At 48.2% G+C, this 15,871-nt stretch overlaps 1 protein-coding gene across 1 annotated transcript in view; it reads left to right on the top strand.

The window, feature by feature from the left end:
- Positions 1-12,312, top strand: part of RUNX3 (RUNX family transcription factor 3) — a 117,928-nt gene extending 105,616 nt beyond the window's left edge. The window contains exon 7 of the mRNA XM_084652584.1: positions 8,180-12,312. Within this exon, the coding sequence (XP_084508710.1) occupies positions 8,180-8,703 (524 nt within the window). The 3' untranslated portion in view covers positions 8,704-12,312. The remainder of the gene's footprint in view (positions 1-8,179) is intronic.
- The last annotated feature ends 3,559 nt before the right edge of the window (positions 12,313-15,871 follow it).

The raw sequence follows: 15,871 nt of genomic DNA, 5'->3' as shown, positions 1-15,871 counted from the left end.
GTGAAAAAGTTTTTCCTAATATCCAACCTAAACCTCCCCCACTGCAACTTGAGACCATTACTCCTTGTCCTGTCCTCTTCTACCACTGAGAATAGTCTAGAGCCATCCTCTCTGGAACCACCTCTCAGGTAGTTGAAAGCAGCTATCAAATCCCCCCTCATTCTTCTCTTCTGCAGACTAAACAATCCCAGTTCCCTCAGCCTCTCCTCATAAGTCATGTGTTCCAGACCCCTAATCATTTTTGTTGCCCTTCGCTGGACTCTTTCCAATTTATCCACATCCTTCTTGTAGTGTGGGGCCCAAAACTGGACACAGTACTCCAGATGAGGCCTCACCAATGTCGAATAGAGGGGGACGATCACATCCCTCGATCTGCTTGCTATGCCCCTACTTATACATCCCAAAATGTCATTGGCCTTCTTGGCAACAAGGGCACACTGCTGACTCATATCCAGCTTCTCGTCCACTGTCACCCCAGGTCCTTTTCCGCAGAACTGCTGCCTAGCCAGTCGGTCCCTAGTCTGTAGCTGTGCATTGGGTTCTTCCGTCCTAAGTGCAGGACCCTGCACTTATCCTTATTGAACCGCATCAGATTTCTTTTGGCCCAATCCTCCAATTTGTCTAGGTCCCTCTGTATCCTATCCCTGCCCTCCAGCGTATCTACCACTCCTCCCAGTTTAGTATCATCCGCAAATTTGCTGAGAGTGCAATCCACACCATCCTCCAGATCATTTATGAAGATATTGAACAAAACCGGCCCCAGGACCGACCCCTGGGGCACTCCACTTGATACCAGCTGCCAACTAGACATGGAGCCATTGATCACTACCCGTTGAGCCCGACAATCTAGCCAGCTTTCTACCCACCTTATAGTGCATTCATCCAGCCCGTACTTCTTTAACTTGCTGACAAGAATACTGTGGGAGACCGTGTCAATACAGCTAATACATTAATACAGCTAAAAGAAAAGGAGTACTTGTGGCACCTTAGAGACTGACCAATTTATTTGAGCATAAGCTTTCGTGAGCTACAGCTCACTTCATCGGATGCATACTGTGGAAAGTGTAGAAGATCTTTTTATATACACACAAAGCATGAAAAAATACCTCCTCCCACCCACTCTCCTGCTGGTAATAGCTTATCTAAAGTGATCACTCTCCTTACAATGTGTATGATAATCACGGTGGGCCATTTCCAGCACAAATCCAGGGTTTAACAAGAACGTCGGGGGGCGGGGGGGGTTGGAAAAAACAAGGGGAAATAGGTTACCTTACATAATGACTTAGCCACTCCCAGTCTCTAAGTCATTATGCAAGGTAACCTATTTCCCCTTGTTTTTTCCTACCCCCCCCCCAGACGTTTTTGTTAAACCCTGGATTTGTGCTGGAAATGGCCCACCTTGATTATCATACACATTGTAAGGAGAGTGGTCACTTTAGATAAGCTATTACCAGCAGGAGAGTGGGGTGGGAGGAGGTATTTTTTCATGCTTTGTGTGTATATAAAAAGATCTTCTACACTTTCCACAGTATGCATCCGATGAAGTGAGCTGTAGCTCACGAAAGTTTATGCTCAAATAAACTGGTTAGTCTCTAAGGTGCCACAAGTACTCCTTTTTTTTTTGCGAACACAGACTAACACGGCTGTGACTCTGAAACCTGAAATTAATACAGCTGTTCTATTTGGAACTTGTCAAGTCTATTATGATTCAGAACGTCAGGGGTGACTCTTCTGAGAGCAGCAGGAGCAGACTAGGAACTCGGGCAAGATGAACATGCATCCAAATTTCATTAGAGGACAATGATGCCCAGCAAATATGTAGGGAAAATTTTAGCTTGGTGATGAATTCCAGTTCATCGTTTGCGAACTAATTGTGCTTATTACTTGTATAAAACTTCAGGCTCTGTTGTTCGGTTTGTTCTTGTGGGATAGAGTTGGCTGAATGCTGCAGAAACACAGGTTCACCATTATACGTATGACAGCGGGGCCTAGAGCCCGCAACTGAGAGCAGGGTCCCATTGTGCTAGGCACTGTACGTACACATACTTAGAGAGAGTTCCCGCCACACAGAGCTCACAGTCTAAACAGACGAGCCTGACCCTGGATGGGGGAAATAATATATTATTAGTATCTCCATTTTATGGGGGACACTGAGGCAGGGGGAGACTAAATAACGTGTTCACAGTGATACAGAGAGGCTGCAGCAGAGTTGGGAAGTGAATCCAGAGCTCCCGGACGGTGTCTTTGCCACAAGATCATCTTTTGTCTCCACTTGCAACCTGTGTGTCGTTGTCTAAAAGTGTCCGGAATGGGGTCTGTGTGCACCACTGCCCTCTAGCGGACAGAATGTCAGCTCTCGTCCAGGTGTTGATCACTTTGCAGGGGTATTGCCATCTGATGGGCGCCGCTTGGAAAAGAGGCCTGACATAAAAGCGACTAGTGCTTCACAAAGAGCCGGTCACCCAGCATGGGAGAGCTGCAGGGTTTGTAGCCGAGGGTCCTTTGATCAAGTCCAAGTGGGGCCAGAGTCCAGTGTCCCGTGTGAAAGTAGGAACACTCTCCCCACAGTGGCCCAAAGATGCACCCCAACATCGCATCAGTTGGCGGCTGAGTGCCGCTTGGCACAGTCCACAGAGCGGCCTGTGCAAGGCAGGTCTGGTGCCAAACACTGCAGCGTGGGAAGAGCATCCAGGCACAGGCCTGATTCGGTCTCAGGGTGGGCTCTGGGTGCGAGCCACGGGGCTGTCTAGCCACATGACGCATGCCAGGCTTACGGGATGACTCTTACTTTGGCTAACGCACCACAGGTTGAACAGGAGCCTGCCGGAACGAAAGGCAGGAGCGGCTACATCGGGCGCACCAGAGACAAGGTTCCCTAGGCAGGGGCCGGATCATAGCAGCTCATATTATCTGTGGGGTGGCACAGTGGGGGGACCTGTAGCACGCAGTCACTGGTGTGTTACACCTGCATTGCTTTAGCTTCACTACACCAGCCCCACTTCTGTCCAGCCCGTGTCCCATTCTGTCGCTAGGGGCTGTCGCTCATTCAGCAGCTGCAGTTTTGACAGCCTGGGGCAGGGTTTGGCTAGCACGGTGGGGCAGTGGCTTGCAGGCAATATAGACACATGTCCCTTACTCAGTTACCCCTTAGTGTGTCTCTCGGTGAGGGACAAAAAGCTTCAATCGGTAAGGCCTGGCGGGTAATGCCTTTCCCCTCAGAAAACCTGAGCTTAAAGCCCGGAGTTTGTGTTAACTCCTTGTTGGAATGGGTGCTATCACAGCCGTAAAGGCCTGATGATACCTAGTCGTACACGTGGCTGTGCAAAGCGGGGCCTTGCCCGGTCCGGGAGTGCAGGCAACGGGCACCCAAGCAGTCGGGGATATTCCGTGGGAGCGCTAATCCGCAGCACACCCGTTCTGATCCCTGGGAGGTTGTTATACAACCCAAGAGTGGCTATAAACAGAGCTAACACTGCTATTCAGCACACTAGGAAACTTTTTCCCATCCCTACAGCCCGTCAACCTCCCCCATCTGCCCTGTTTGGGCAGGATCTGCCCTAAGGATATTTCCCACTTTCCAGTTGGCTGGCGGTGTAAAGTGTCTACAGCTCCAGGATGGCGCCATTTCCCCCCCTTTGTATTAGAAAGGTGGGTGGGATGGGGGGGGGAGTGGGGAATCAGAACACAAAGAATGCCATTATACAGGGAGGTGGTGTGTTGTTCCGTGGCCACTGTTTGGATTTTCCTGGCAGGACAACGCCCCCAGAGATGAAGGATGAGAATTAAAAAAACAAACAATCAGGGCTAGTTTTACTGCTGCTCTGTAAAAGCTGAAACCTTCTTCCGGATAAGACGTTAAACTCAGGTCCTGACCACTGTTTGCAAGCATGATGTTAGCACAGGTCTCCTGGCTAAATTCCAGCATGAGGAGTTAGGTCCAGCCCCCTCCTGTTCCTTCCATAGTTTCAGATGGCTAAGATATGCGTCTTCACTTCCTGGTTAAACCGCTCTGCACTGTGGCATGCCGGCACTGAGGTGGCTGTATTTCGGCGGTCAGAGGTGTATAGATATAGACAGTTGTCTAAGAGGCGTAGGTGTGTTGCAGCGAGCCTGCAAAGTGTACATTGTAGTTTAAGTTGAGTCAAGATGAGACTCATACCACTACTTAACATGCAAGGACTCAATGCTAATGAGCATGCATTATGTACAGAGGGCAGCATACCGATCCAGATTCAGCCCTGGTTTAATTCCATTGCATCTGGCTCATTATCTCTGTGTCACTGGCTTGTTCTGAGGTGTAAGAGCTGACACCTGGAAAGCTAGCAGTATTTGCATGCCGTAGAAGGAGTTTCCATAGACCTATCTATGGGGGAGGGATAGCTCAGTGGTTTGAGCATTGGCCTGCTTAAACCCAGGGATGTGAGTTCAATCCTTGAGGCAGCCATTTAGGGTTCTGGCCCAAAACTGGGGATTGGTCCTGCTTTGAGTAGGGGGTTAGACTAGATGACCACCTGAGGTCCCATCCAACCCTCATATTCTACCCATGTCCTTTTCCATAGAGCTCCCTGCACAGGGCCTTTAATTAACACTTTGATACAGTTGCATCTAAATAGTAGCAAGTATGGATTCCCAAGCGGTGCAAGTATAGACCAATAAGAAGTTGGCTTAAAAATAACCCCCTTTTGAGTATATTATGGAGGCAAAGGGAAATGCGCCCTGAGAACTTATCTTTTATTTCAATTTGCTTTTTATGGACTGTTATTTATGGGTATATGAAATATAATGAAGGGAGGTAACTCCCTCTTGGCTCAGCTCGTGGTACATGGCTTGGTGGGTCTGCTCACCATCTGAAGTGAGATGGTCACCATCTGTATTGGACGACCGGGTGAAGCTGAATTCCTAGGGATGGCCTAACCCTGGGAGAAATGTAGCAAATTTGGAGGCTGCTTCCCTGAGAAGAGTCCAAAGATGACAAATGAAATTGCATGTGCAGGAAGCGATGGGGAGGGGGGGCCCCCCACGGGCTGTGATGCAATAGGTGGTGCTCTTCCCCTTATTGCAGAACGGCTCGGTTCCTTTTACGCAGCCGTACCATCTTCTTGTATTGGGAACTTATCAGGTGTCAAAAGCTAAGCAGGTCTAGACAGTCCAATGCTCGAATGGGAGATCTCTTTTGTGGATTCATGGCTTCCTGGGAGGATATTGTGCAGCCAGAGGTCCTGCCTTTAGGATAAGATGTAAAGTGAAGGTCCTTCGGTCATTTGCAATGGTTAACAATCGCACAGTGCCTTTCCCAGTAGCATAAGGGTGTTAGCCAGGAGATACTGGACAAATTCCAACATGAATAATTCCCTTCTCCTGCCCTAAGATTCCCCCCCTGCATTCATGGTAAGACAGGACCCTCTTCTTCACTTCCCGTCCCAAACTGCTGAGTAACATTGCTGGGCTGTATTTTGGTGGTGGATGGATGGATTTTGTTCTGCTTTACAATATATACATATAATTTGTAAAGCATTTTGGGTTGAAAAAGCACTATCAAGGTTGGGCTTTATTTATTAGCCTCATATTTAAGAAAAAGGCAGTGTACCTACACTGCACCTCACATCCACCCCTGGGTAGCCTAATCTATCTGCTCCCCTTTAAAATAAGTCTCCGCTCCTACCCGCTTGCAAGGATCTCATTGTTCTAATTCTGCTTCTGATACAAAGCCACAGGCCAGCTCTGATTGTGGGCTGTAGCTTTAGACCAGCTGCTTAGACCAGTGCAAATCAGGAGTTAAGCTATAAAAGTTAGTCGAATCACACGCGTGTAAGGCAGATCAGAAACACAGCTTCTAAGTGTATTATTGCCCTCCTCCTAATCCATTAACATGTCACTGTTTGGTGATCAGGACGCTCATATCATAGGGATACAGTGCAACCTACAAAGCGCCCTCGGTGTAGACGTGTATGGAGAAAGATCCCATCACTTGTATTTTGTCATGACAGAAAAAAGCTACAGTGAAAAAACGACAGTGTTCTGGTCCAGGGATTGAGAAAGAGCAGCCAGGGTTGACCCTATGGGCCAGATTCAGAGCTGGTGTAAGGGGGTGCCACTCCATTGAAAGCAGTGGGGCTAGCCAGCCTGTGGCTCGGGCTGGGACTCTAAGGACATGTTGCATGGAGACCATGGGTCTGAGGAGAGCTGCTTTCCACTGTAGTCTCCCGCAAAGGTGGTGTTTGGAATGGGGCTGAGGGAAGCCCCTTTCTTGTACCTCCTTTGGCCAGCTCCATTCTCCTGCTGCTGCTCGGTTAGAACAGGAATAGTTCAAGGGCCCAGAAGTGGAGATGCTGGGAAGACGTCTTGCCCACTCTCTGACCCACCCACAGGGGCTGTGAGGTTGTAACTGGCCCAGCAGCAGCTTTCACCATTGTGGCAAGAACCATGAGGCTAACTCTTGCCCTCCCCACGCAATGAACTGCAGGCGGGTCAACCCAGGGTGGGCAACACTCGGCCCTTGAGCACCTGGGCTTTGCAGTGACTCATACCACCTCGGCTCATCTTTGCTTTGTAGCAGGTCCCCCAAGCCCACAGACGTGCTGGAATCCAGGGGGAGAAGCCACAGATCTTAAGGCAGCCGCCGAAGTCTGGCACAGTCATGAGAAGGACCAGTGCTCCCCTGGGAACTATGCCATCTTGGACTCCCTTTCCTAGCTTGGTCTGCCTGGGAAATCCTTTGGGTTTGCAGTGGTGGACAATTTCCTTGACCTCCCCCCAAACAGATGGGGGCTGCCCCAATGTCTGAGGGAATTAGAGGGGACGCCCCTTTATATCGGCCTCCCTGCCCCTCCATCAGACTTTCGGCCAGAAGGACCAAGTTTTCCACTCTTTTTATATCCCCTCAGAGGCAAAAAGCAGCAGGGACATGGTGGCTCAGCCTGGGAGCTTTCAGCTGTATGTTTATCAGCTCCATCCCCTGATGCTATCAGCCTGAACAGGCCACCCACACGAAGGCTTAACGACCTGGCCTAGACTCCGGCTTTCCCTCCCTGGCTCTGTTTGTGCGTGTGTGTACACCAAGGGGGCCTGACTGACTGGCTCAGGGACTGGCTGTCTGGGGCCCTGTGCCGGTTTATTTGCTACACAGCCCACGCAATGGCTAAACAATTTTTTTGTGTTTATAGCTTTTTTTTTTTCTGCTGGAGACGGATAAACCACTAGAGAAATAAGCTTATCCCCGTTCTTTCGTGGATAAGAAACAACAGCTTTTAGGGCAGGAAACCGGACTGGCCTAAACAAATGACTTTTTGTAGCTTCCACAACTCTGCTTAACTGCAGATTTAGGACGTGCCTCTTACTGTGAATTTTATTTCTTGTGCTGGAGACGCAAGGACGACTGCACCAACACCAGGCTGTGAACCATGCTGTAGAGTACCATACAGTGCTGTGCAGAGTATACAAGCAAAGATACCTCACCCTCCCCATCAGTAGAACTCAAAGAGCTTTTACCAAGCACATTGGCCCCATTTTATAGATAGGGAAACTGAGGCACAGGGAGCTGAAGTAACTTGCACACGATCACTCAGCAGACCAGAGGCAGGCATAAAACCCAGGTTTCCTAAGCCCTTGTCCGGTGCTCTAGCTACTAGGCAAAACAACTTTGTTACGCAACTGCTGATTGGTGTTAGATCCCTACTTTGTGTTTTGTTGTTCACATTCCTAAATTGTTTATTTATGAGGCATAGGTTAGAATGTCTTCTGTTTCACGGATTGATTTGAGTAAAGGCTGCAATCCTCTCGCCATTGAGAAAGGATAACGATAGGCCTAATGCTGGTTGCGAGGGCTGGTCTGCACCCAGTTTTCCTATCACTTTTGTACCCAGTTTAGAAACCAATACAGTTAAGTCAGTGCAGTCCCGTAAGTGTGGATGCAATCCCTTTATGGAGTCAGTGCAGTCCCATGGTGTGGATGCAGTTCTATCCGTATAAAGGTGTTTAGATCAGTGTGGCTTTTTTCCTGTTGCAGAGGCAGGAATAGACCTTTGGACTTGTTGCTCACAGGACCCTGTTTGGACAAATCACTCACTCTCCCGTTAAGCGTCAGCCCCAAGTACACCCTAAAGCTGCGCCCGTCAGCTGTGGTCTTTGTTTTCCAGCAGGAAAAGCCTAACCAGCCAATGTTCTTTTTTCTTGCAAACAGGCACGTCGGATCTGAGCCCCTTCTCTGACCCACGTCAGTTTGATCGCTCCTTTCCCACACTGCCGACCCTGACCGAGACCAGGTTTTCCGACCCCCGGATGCATTACCCCGGCGCGATGTCAGCGGCCTTCCCTTACCCCGCGACGCCCTCAGCCTCAGGGATCAGTGGCATCAGCATGACCAGCATGCCCACCACGACCCGCTTCCACCACACTTACCTTCCGCCACCCTACCCTGGCTCCACCCAGAACCAAAGTGGACCCTTCCAAACCAACCCTTCCCCTTACCATTTGTACTACGGTACGTCGTCCGGATCGTACCAATTCTCCATGGTGGCGGGAGGTGAGCGCTCACCCACAAGGATGCTGTCCTCCTGCACGAGTGCCTCAGTGGGCAACAACTTAATGAATCCCAACCTTGCTAATCAGAATGATGGCGTTGATGCGGATGGTAGTCACAGTAACTCGCCTACAGCCATGACGACTACCGGGAGGATGGATGAATCTGTCTGGAGACCCTACTAGGAAGGACTCAAGGAGGCACGTGTAACTTGAACCAAATAAAACGCCCATCAATGTGTTACTCCTGTCAATCGCAAATAGATCAAAATGAGGCCTAGCACGGGACGTCTCCCAATCTGAAGGCAAATCAGGATCCTTCCCTCACCAATATAGGTAATTGGCAAGCAAAGATGGACCAGAGCTGTATACAGTTCAAAACACACGTCCACAAGGCTTGAATTGGTCACTCAGTGAGGTTCCTTTGGTCACTTTGAAATGGGTGGATTGTATATAGGAGTGTGTGGAATCAGATGTTTGTTAATTGCCCAGCTGTGGCTATGTTCAGAATGCCTATCCATCATCTCGCTCTTAACCAAAAAAACCCCTGTCCTCCTGCAGAATCATAGGTGTTAAGAGAAAATTTTAAAAAGGCCCCAGAAATCAGCCAGTCCATCTCTCTGCAAATGCAGGAAGAACGAACTAAGAAGCCTTAGCCACTCGCCCCCTCCGGAAAAGGGCCTTTAATCACCAAACAAACCAGAGCTGCCCGCATCAGCTGAGACGTGAGTCTTGTTTACAGCAAAACAGGTGTGACTGGCTCTCGCTGACGCAGTTAAGGCTCTGAAGAACATTGCTAGCGAGTGAGCAGGTATCAGCCATGTGAACAAGTGCTGTGATATGATTTTGAAAGTGGTTGTATTGTGATTTTTGTTTGTTTGTTTGTTTTCAACAGTAACATGGCTGATCCCACGCTTGACGACCTCCCCAATCCCCTTCCCATATGTTTACATGAGATGTAATTTTTTAACACAATGTGTTTTCCTTTCGTCCTGACCTGGACGTTAATTCCTTGCTACTTCTAGTTAGTCTCGATGGTTGCGTCCGAGACGAAGAAGGCGTTTGGGACAATCCAGCGTGTGAGGTGCACTTACAAACACGTTTGCTGCAAAGAGGACGCGGAAGCCTTTGGAATTATATGAAATCCAGCGTAGCGGCTTCTCCTCGCTCATTTCCAGGTGGAACGCAGGCAGCTGTGGCAATACTTAGTATTTATTTTATGATTCGCATCCATTTTTACACCCAGAGTGGCTCTACACACCATGCGTTTGTGCTTAAAGAAAAGAGATTGTCGGCTGATTCTTGAAGTACTGACTGAGATTTGACTGACCCCTCAATTTTAAATAAAACGTAACCCCCTGGCTTTATTTTAGACAAATGAAATCATACTATATAGCACTTCTCATCTCAAAGTGCTTAGCATAATTATGCCTCGTATCACAACCCCTGTGGTGATTTAGGGCACTGTTATTATCCCCATTTTACAGACAGGTAAATTGAGGTAGAGGGATTCGTTGAAGGCCACATACAGTGGCACTCCTGACCCACGCTTACCACTGGTAACAGAGCAGCCGCTAGAGGCCTCGGCGGAGATTACGCCCCATCGTGCTGAGTGCTGTACAGATACATAGTGACTATCCTCCACAGTGACCTTACAACTGAAATAGACAACGCGTAGGGAAGTAAACAGGGGACATCACACAGGAGCTCTGTGGCAGAGTCTGGGCTAGAAGCCAGCATTCCTGGGTCCTTGGGATCTCCCTGGACCACGCTGCCCCTCCGCATTGCTAGCTGACATAAATTAGTTCCCTGTGCTTCAAACAGGAATTAGGGCCTGGTCCTAACATAACCTTACTCACACTAGTTGTTCCATTGAAGACGATGAGACGACTCCTGTGAATAAGGTACGTTTGCCTGGATAACAGTTTGCCACTTCAGCCGGCAGCTGGGTTGTAAGAGCTCCCACTCTAGGTCACTGAATGTAGCACACCGGTGGCAGGGATGGGAACAGAACCCAGGACTTGTGTGTTGCAAGAGGTACTTTAAGCAGAGGGGGGTCCTGCTCCTGTGTTAATGGATACAAAAGGCTACTAAAGCAGAAGCATTTTCCCTCCACTTTGCACTGGTGTAAATGACTGCACACGGCGAAGGGTGATGGAGAGTCAGGGCTTAGAATTAGATTCCCAGTCCTATTAAATAGGAAGACCCCGTGGGAGTTGGGTGCTTCAGGATGTGAACTAGAGGTCTCCTCTAGTTATGTGGCCACTTCAGAGGAGATATATTAATAATAATGCTGAAGCATAGTTCTAAATTCATACTAACCCTGTGAGTATTTAACAGAGCCCGTGGCTGGGGGTAAGCATCTCTCCGGCAGGGCGATGTAGAACAAGCCAAGCGGTAAGCATCCCTCTGGCAGGGTGATGTAGAACAAGCCAAGCGGTAAGCATCTCTCCGGCAAGGTGATGTAGAACAAGCCAAGAGTTGCCCCTTTTTTTCCCTTAACTGATTATGAAACTCCTACTACTCAGTGGGTTTTTTTAAGTTATCATGAGAATTATTTGGCATCTGGCTGCTTATGTTTGAGTGAGTTAAGGTTGAATTTCAATGAGACCTTGAGCGCCTTTGAAAATCCCATCCTATGCACCACAGCTAAAGCAAAGATGGTTGGCTTGTCAAATCTCAGTGGGTATCTTTCCAGCAATCAAGTGACATAAAATGCATTACCATTTAAATATGGGATTGGGACATCAAATCATATGTACCTAGATTTAGTTGTAAAGCTGCAATGACCACTCATGGATTTAAAAACTGCAAACTCCACTTGCCTTAGCAAACAGCAAGCCCATGCCTCTTGATTGCTATCTGTCTGTCAAACTGGACTATGGCAGCCTGTCTTCTGATGCGTTCAAGTTTATCAGTACAATAGTTCCACTGATAGAAAGCACAAAGAAAATAAGGAATTCTTCATACCAATTTAATGGTGTTCATGGAGTATTTAAAACCAAAAAAATATATATATATCTGCAACTATGTTCCTTTATGACATATTGTCATATGAAGGTGTAAATACAGACACCTCAATTTTATGCAAATGGTCGCAAAACTGGCCAAAAGAATTTGCTTTGCACTATCATTTGCTTTTTTGTTGTTTTTTTTTTTAAATGCACAATCGCTTGTACAGTAAAACCTTTGTCTGGCTTATGAAATATTTAACTGTAAAATCTAATTTTTTGGTCTTATTTGTTAGAATAATATAATTCTTAAATATGTTGAAGGATCCAGTTCTTAATAATGCTTCCTATACTTGTGTGTGCAGGGTCAAAGCCAGAAACAACCAAAAAAATGAGACTAGAAGGACGCTCTTTCTGTAGCTAAAGATGGCAGAGATTTGTTTTGTTTAAATGGAATTTTATGATGGACATTGCAAAAATGCTAGTAACACCAAATAATGTGGTTATTTGTGTAATATACCAGGCCTACTTGAAGGTAACTCCCTATATTTAATATGTAACCCATCTTTTTACCTGTAGCACTTGTCACTGGGGAGGGGCGGGGGTCTGCTCCCACTGAAGTCATTAGCAGGAGTCTGCTGCTTTTAGCTTCAGCGAGCGCAGGATCAGACCCCCTCTTCTTAGCCTATCTTGTGAATAGGTGGACTCGAGTTTGTAAGAAGCCATAGCGAAGTGGCCAGTTCTGCTTTTCTATTATAAACGTCGATGTTCTTATCAAATGTACGTGATTATCTTGTCAGGCATCTGTGTAATCATTTTAAGGCCTTTCCACGTGGAATAATAAATGTATGGTTACAAGTCTCTGCGGTGCCTCCCGCCTGTTCGATTTCCTCGTGCTGCTCACCAGTGTTGTCCAAATACACAGACTCAATCCCAACGCTTCCCCTGGCCCCAGTGCCTGACCCCTGAGGAGCTACAAGCAAGTCCTCAGCTCGTCGTCGGAGCTCTGCTCATTTACACAAGCTAGAGGTTTGGCCCACTAAGGCATTTAACTCACACCCTGAGGGCTGTGTAAGGATAATTGGCTCCATTTTACAGATGGGGAAACTGAGGCACAGAGCATCTACTTGTACTGAATTTGCATTGGAAAGCAGAGGGTGCTCAGCACCCAATGTGATCAAGCTCTACTCCAGATTGCCCCCCCACACACACACACCCTTTATTTTAAACGTCCCTTTGGATGGAGTACGCACAGAGAATGTATGCAGTGGACTGACTGGCGCAAGAGGGCCTGCGCCTAATGGGTTTTATACTCACATAACACTGATTCCAATGGCGTCAGCCCCGCTTCATGCCGGTGAGAAAAGAGAATCACGCCCAAGGAAACGTGCCTGGCGGGGCATAGTGCTGAAAACCCCCCCTTTTTCTCTATCACCATCCTCCCAAGAGAACGCATGGGCTAGGGGGGTATCTCCCCCATGCCAAACAGCAGACCCTACGCATTGCCAGAGAGACCAGATCAATCTGGTTTTTAAGTGACTTTAGCCCATAGCTCAGCTCCACACAAACTTGTGTGCACCGCAAAAGAGCTGAAATGTCCCAGGCTATGTAAAGACGGAGTTGCTGAGACAGGTCCATACCTCAGGTGGAAACTGGCTTCTCATTACAGGCCTGATTTTTGACCTCCCCCTTTGCAGAATTCTGAGGTGCTAGACATTTAAGAACGGTGTGTTTTCATAACCCACCGGCTCAGGAAATTCTGCTCTTGAACAGCAGACAAAAAATTGGGCCAAGCTCCCAATCTAAAATAAGGTGGTGTAAAGCCGGAGCTATTCCACTGAAATCCATGGCATGACTCCAGAGTGACACCAGCAATTCTGAGAACAGAACTCAGCCCCTTTATTAACGGCACCTCACACATCGGCTGTGAAGTCAAGCCGCATGATCACTGCCTGACCGATGGGTAAACTGAGGCACAGGGCCCAATCTAAAGCCTAAAGAAATGAATGGAAAGACTCCAGCAAAATGTGTAGCAAACCCTAAATGAACTGGCCAAGGCTACACACGGTAGCATGTCAGTTGCAGAAAAAAACGAATAGATGTCAGGGATGCCGGTGCCTAGCAGACTGCTGGACCCACTACTCCCAAGCCTATTAAACAAGAACAAAGTCCCTCAGCGTCCACAAACACTGTGTCACAATTACAGCTGAAAAGCAACGCCACAGATTGCAGTGAAAACGTCGGCCTAGCTTCCTGGGCTCGGGAGGCCTGCCACGCTTTTTATTTATTATTTTGCGTCCCCCCCATGCCGAGATGCCAGCTGCGTGCTGCACAAATGCAGCTCAGAAAGCCAGTCCCTGCCTGGAGCGCTAAGCCGCTTGCACAGAATTAGGCACGCAGCATGTGAGAGAGTTCTGATGCTGAGTGATTCTTCAGATGTGCCTTTGCACCCGGTTGCATGACTTTAGCCCGTGGTTGCATGGGCGGGGGGGGAAAAAACCCCGACGCAACCACAAGAAAAGCTGATATGGGTGAGAACTCAGCTTCACAGCCTCGGCCAACGGAAACGCGTTTCAAGTGAAGCCAGAGGCGGAACTGCCTATTTTCCCCACAGCTACTGGAAGAGGAAGCACCCAGAGATGAAACTCTTCTTTACAGGAACTTTCCATTCCAAACTGATCCGAGCGACACGCAGCCCCGTTGAAAGCCATAGCGACAAAAAGAGCGAGGGGCCCTTCGTCATGCTGGCACAGAATCACCAACCAATGGCCAAGCGAGAGAGACAGCTCCCAAGCAGTCTGCAAGGCTTTTGCAAAGCTGATGTTGTCTCTAACCTGCCCCCTGCCCCCCCCCTTGAATGGGCTTCATGCAGGTGCTGGGGGTGATCCTTGCAGTCATGCAGGGTTTGTCAGGGTCCTAATGTGAAACAGCAATTCTAAGGCATGCTGGTTAAACCTGTATCAGGTGATCATTTTTGGAAGCCTCTGTGCCAAACTGTCTCAATCAGTATGCGGAAATGAGGGAGGTAACTAATCAAGTAGATAACAGAGTAGACTGGAGATGTATACAGCACATGTCAGCCAGACACATTAATAGATTAATTAAAGGGATCACTGTCATCATCTACTCTGACCTCCTGCTTAACACAGGCCACAGGACTTCCTTGAAATCAGTCCAGTTTGATCTTATTAGATCCTGTCACTGCTTATTATTATTTATGGAGGCCCCCACCGGAGATCAGGACCCTATTGCGATCGGCAGTATTCAGATACAGAGCTCGGATGGGGCTACACAGGTTTGTACCAATTTAGCTAAACCAGTAGGGGGAAAGAAGGTGTACTTTGGTCAATGCAATCCCCTAGTGTGGGTCTAGTTATCCCTCTAGGTGCTAGTGTGCAAAAAAGGCTACATTATTTTTTCTATCGATTTAGATAAATCGCTGGGACAGACGAGGAGACAAGCCCTAAGAGACAGACCTTGCGTGGAAGAATTTGCACTCTGAATAGACGAGGCGTGGGAGAAAAGGAAGTATAATTATTCCCATTCAATAGTCTGCAGCAGATGAAGGAACTGAATGCAGGTTTCCTGAGTTCCCAGCCCCGGGCTTTAACGATACCCCACCCGCCATCTCAAAGTGCTTTCGTACAAACTCTGTATGCTAACTGTATAAAGCTACCCTATCACTTTCCCCATCCCGGAGGGTAAAAGCATCACACAACAGCAGAGGGTTGGACTGGAGGAAGAACACTCTACCCAATTGAAACTAGAGCAGCCTATTAAGTCCTGGGATGGTGGGTGGAGCCTACCAGAACAACAGAAGGCCAGCCCCTCAGCTGTGGCAGGGACCACAGACCCCAGAATTTCAGAGATTACAGGGGGATGATAAAGGGGGACGGGGGTTGCAAATAAGGGATCCAGTGGGGAGACAGCAGAGAACCCTGGAAAATGATCCAAGAAGAAGGCCCAGTGCACACTGCCCTGAGGAACTCTGCCCAGGTGCAAGCATGAGCAAGAGATGGGGAAAAGGCGGCACAAGGCAGCACGTAACTCACTTGAAATTAAATTTTCCCAGGAGCTACTAGGTTATTGTGAAAAGTGCCATCAAACAGTTAAAGTCCCAGGCCAGCAATTTTACATGTCAGCCAATAGACCACACCTTTCGCCAGGCAGCACCCCCTAGCATCATGTTGCTGTAATGGGGCATTGTTGAGTCAGCTGGAAGACTGCCCCACTGACCCTCAGACATGCACGTCTCACAGGGGCAGCATTTCATAGATTCCAAGGTCAGAAGGGACCGTTGTGATCATCTAGGCCGAGTTTCTGTAGAACACAGGCCATAGAACATTCCCCAAATTATTCCTAGAGCCCGTCTTCTAGAAAAACAGCCAATCTTGATTTTAAAA

This window comes from Lepidochelys olivacea, assembly GCF_965140295.1.
Source record: "Lepidochelys olivacea isolate rLepOli2 genome assembly, chromosome: 19".
Classification (NCBI taxonomy): domain Eukaryota; kingdom Metazoa; phylum Chordata; order Testudines; family Cheloniidae; genus Lepidochelys; species Lepidochelys olivacea.
Note: the sequence above shows the minus strand (reverse complement) of the source record. Positions and strands in the feature narration are given on the sequence as shown.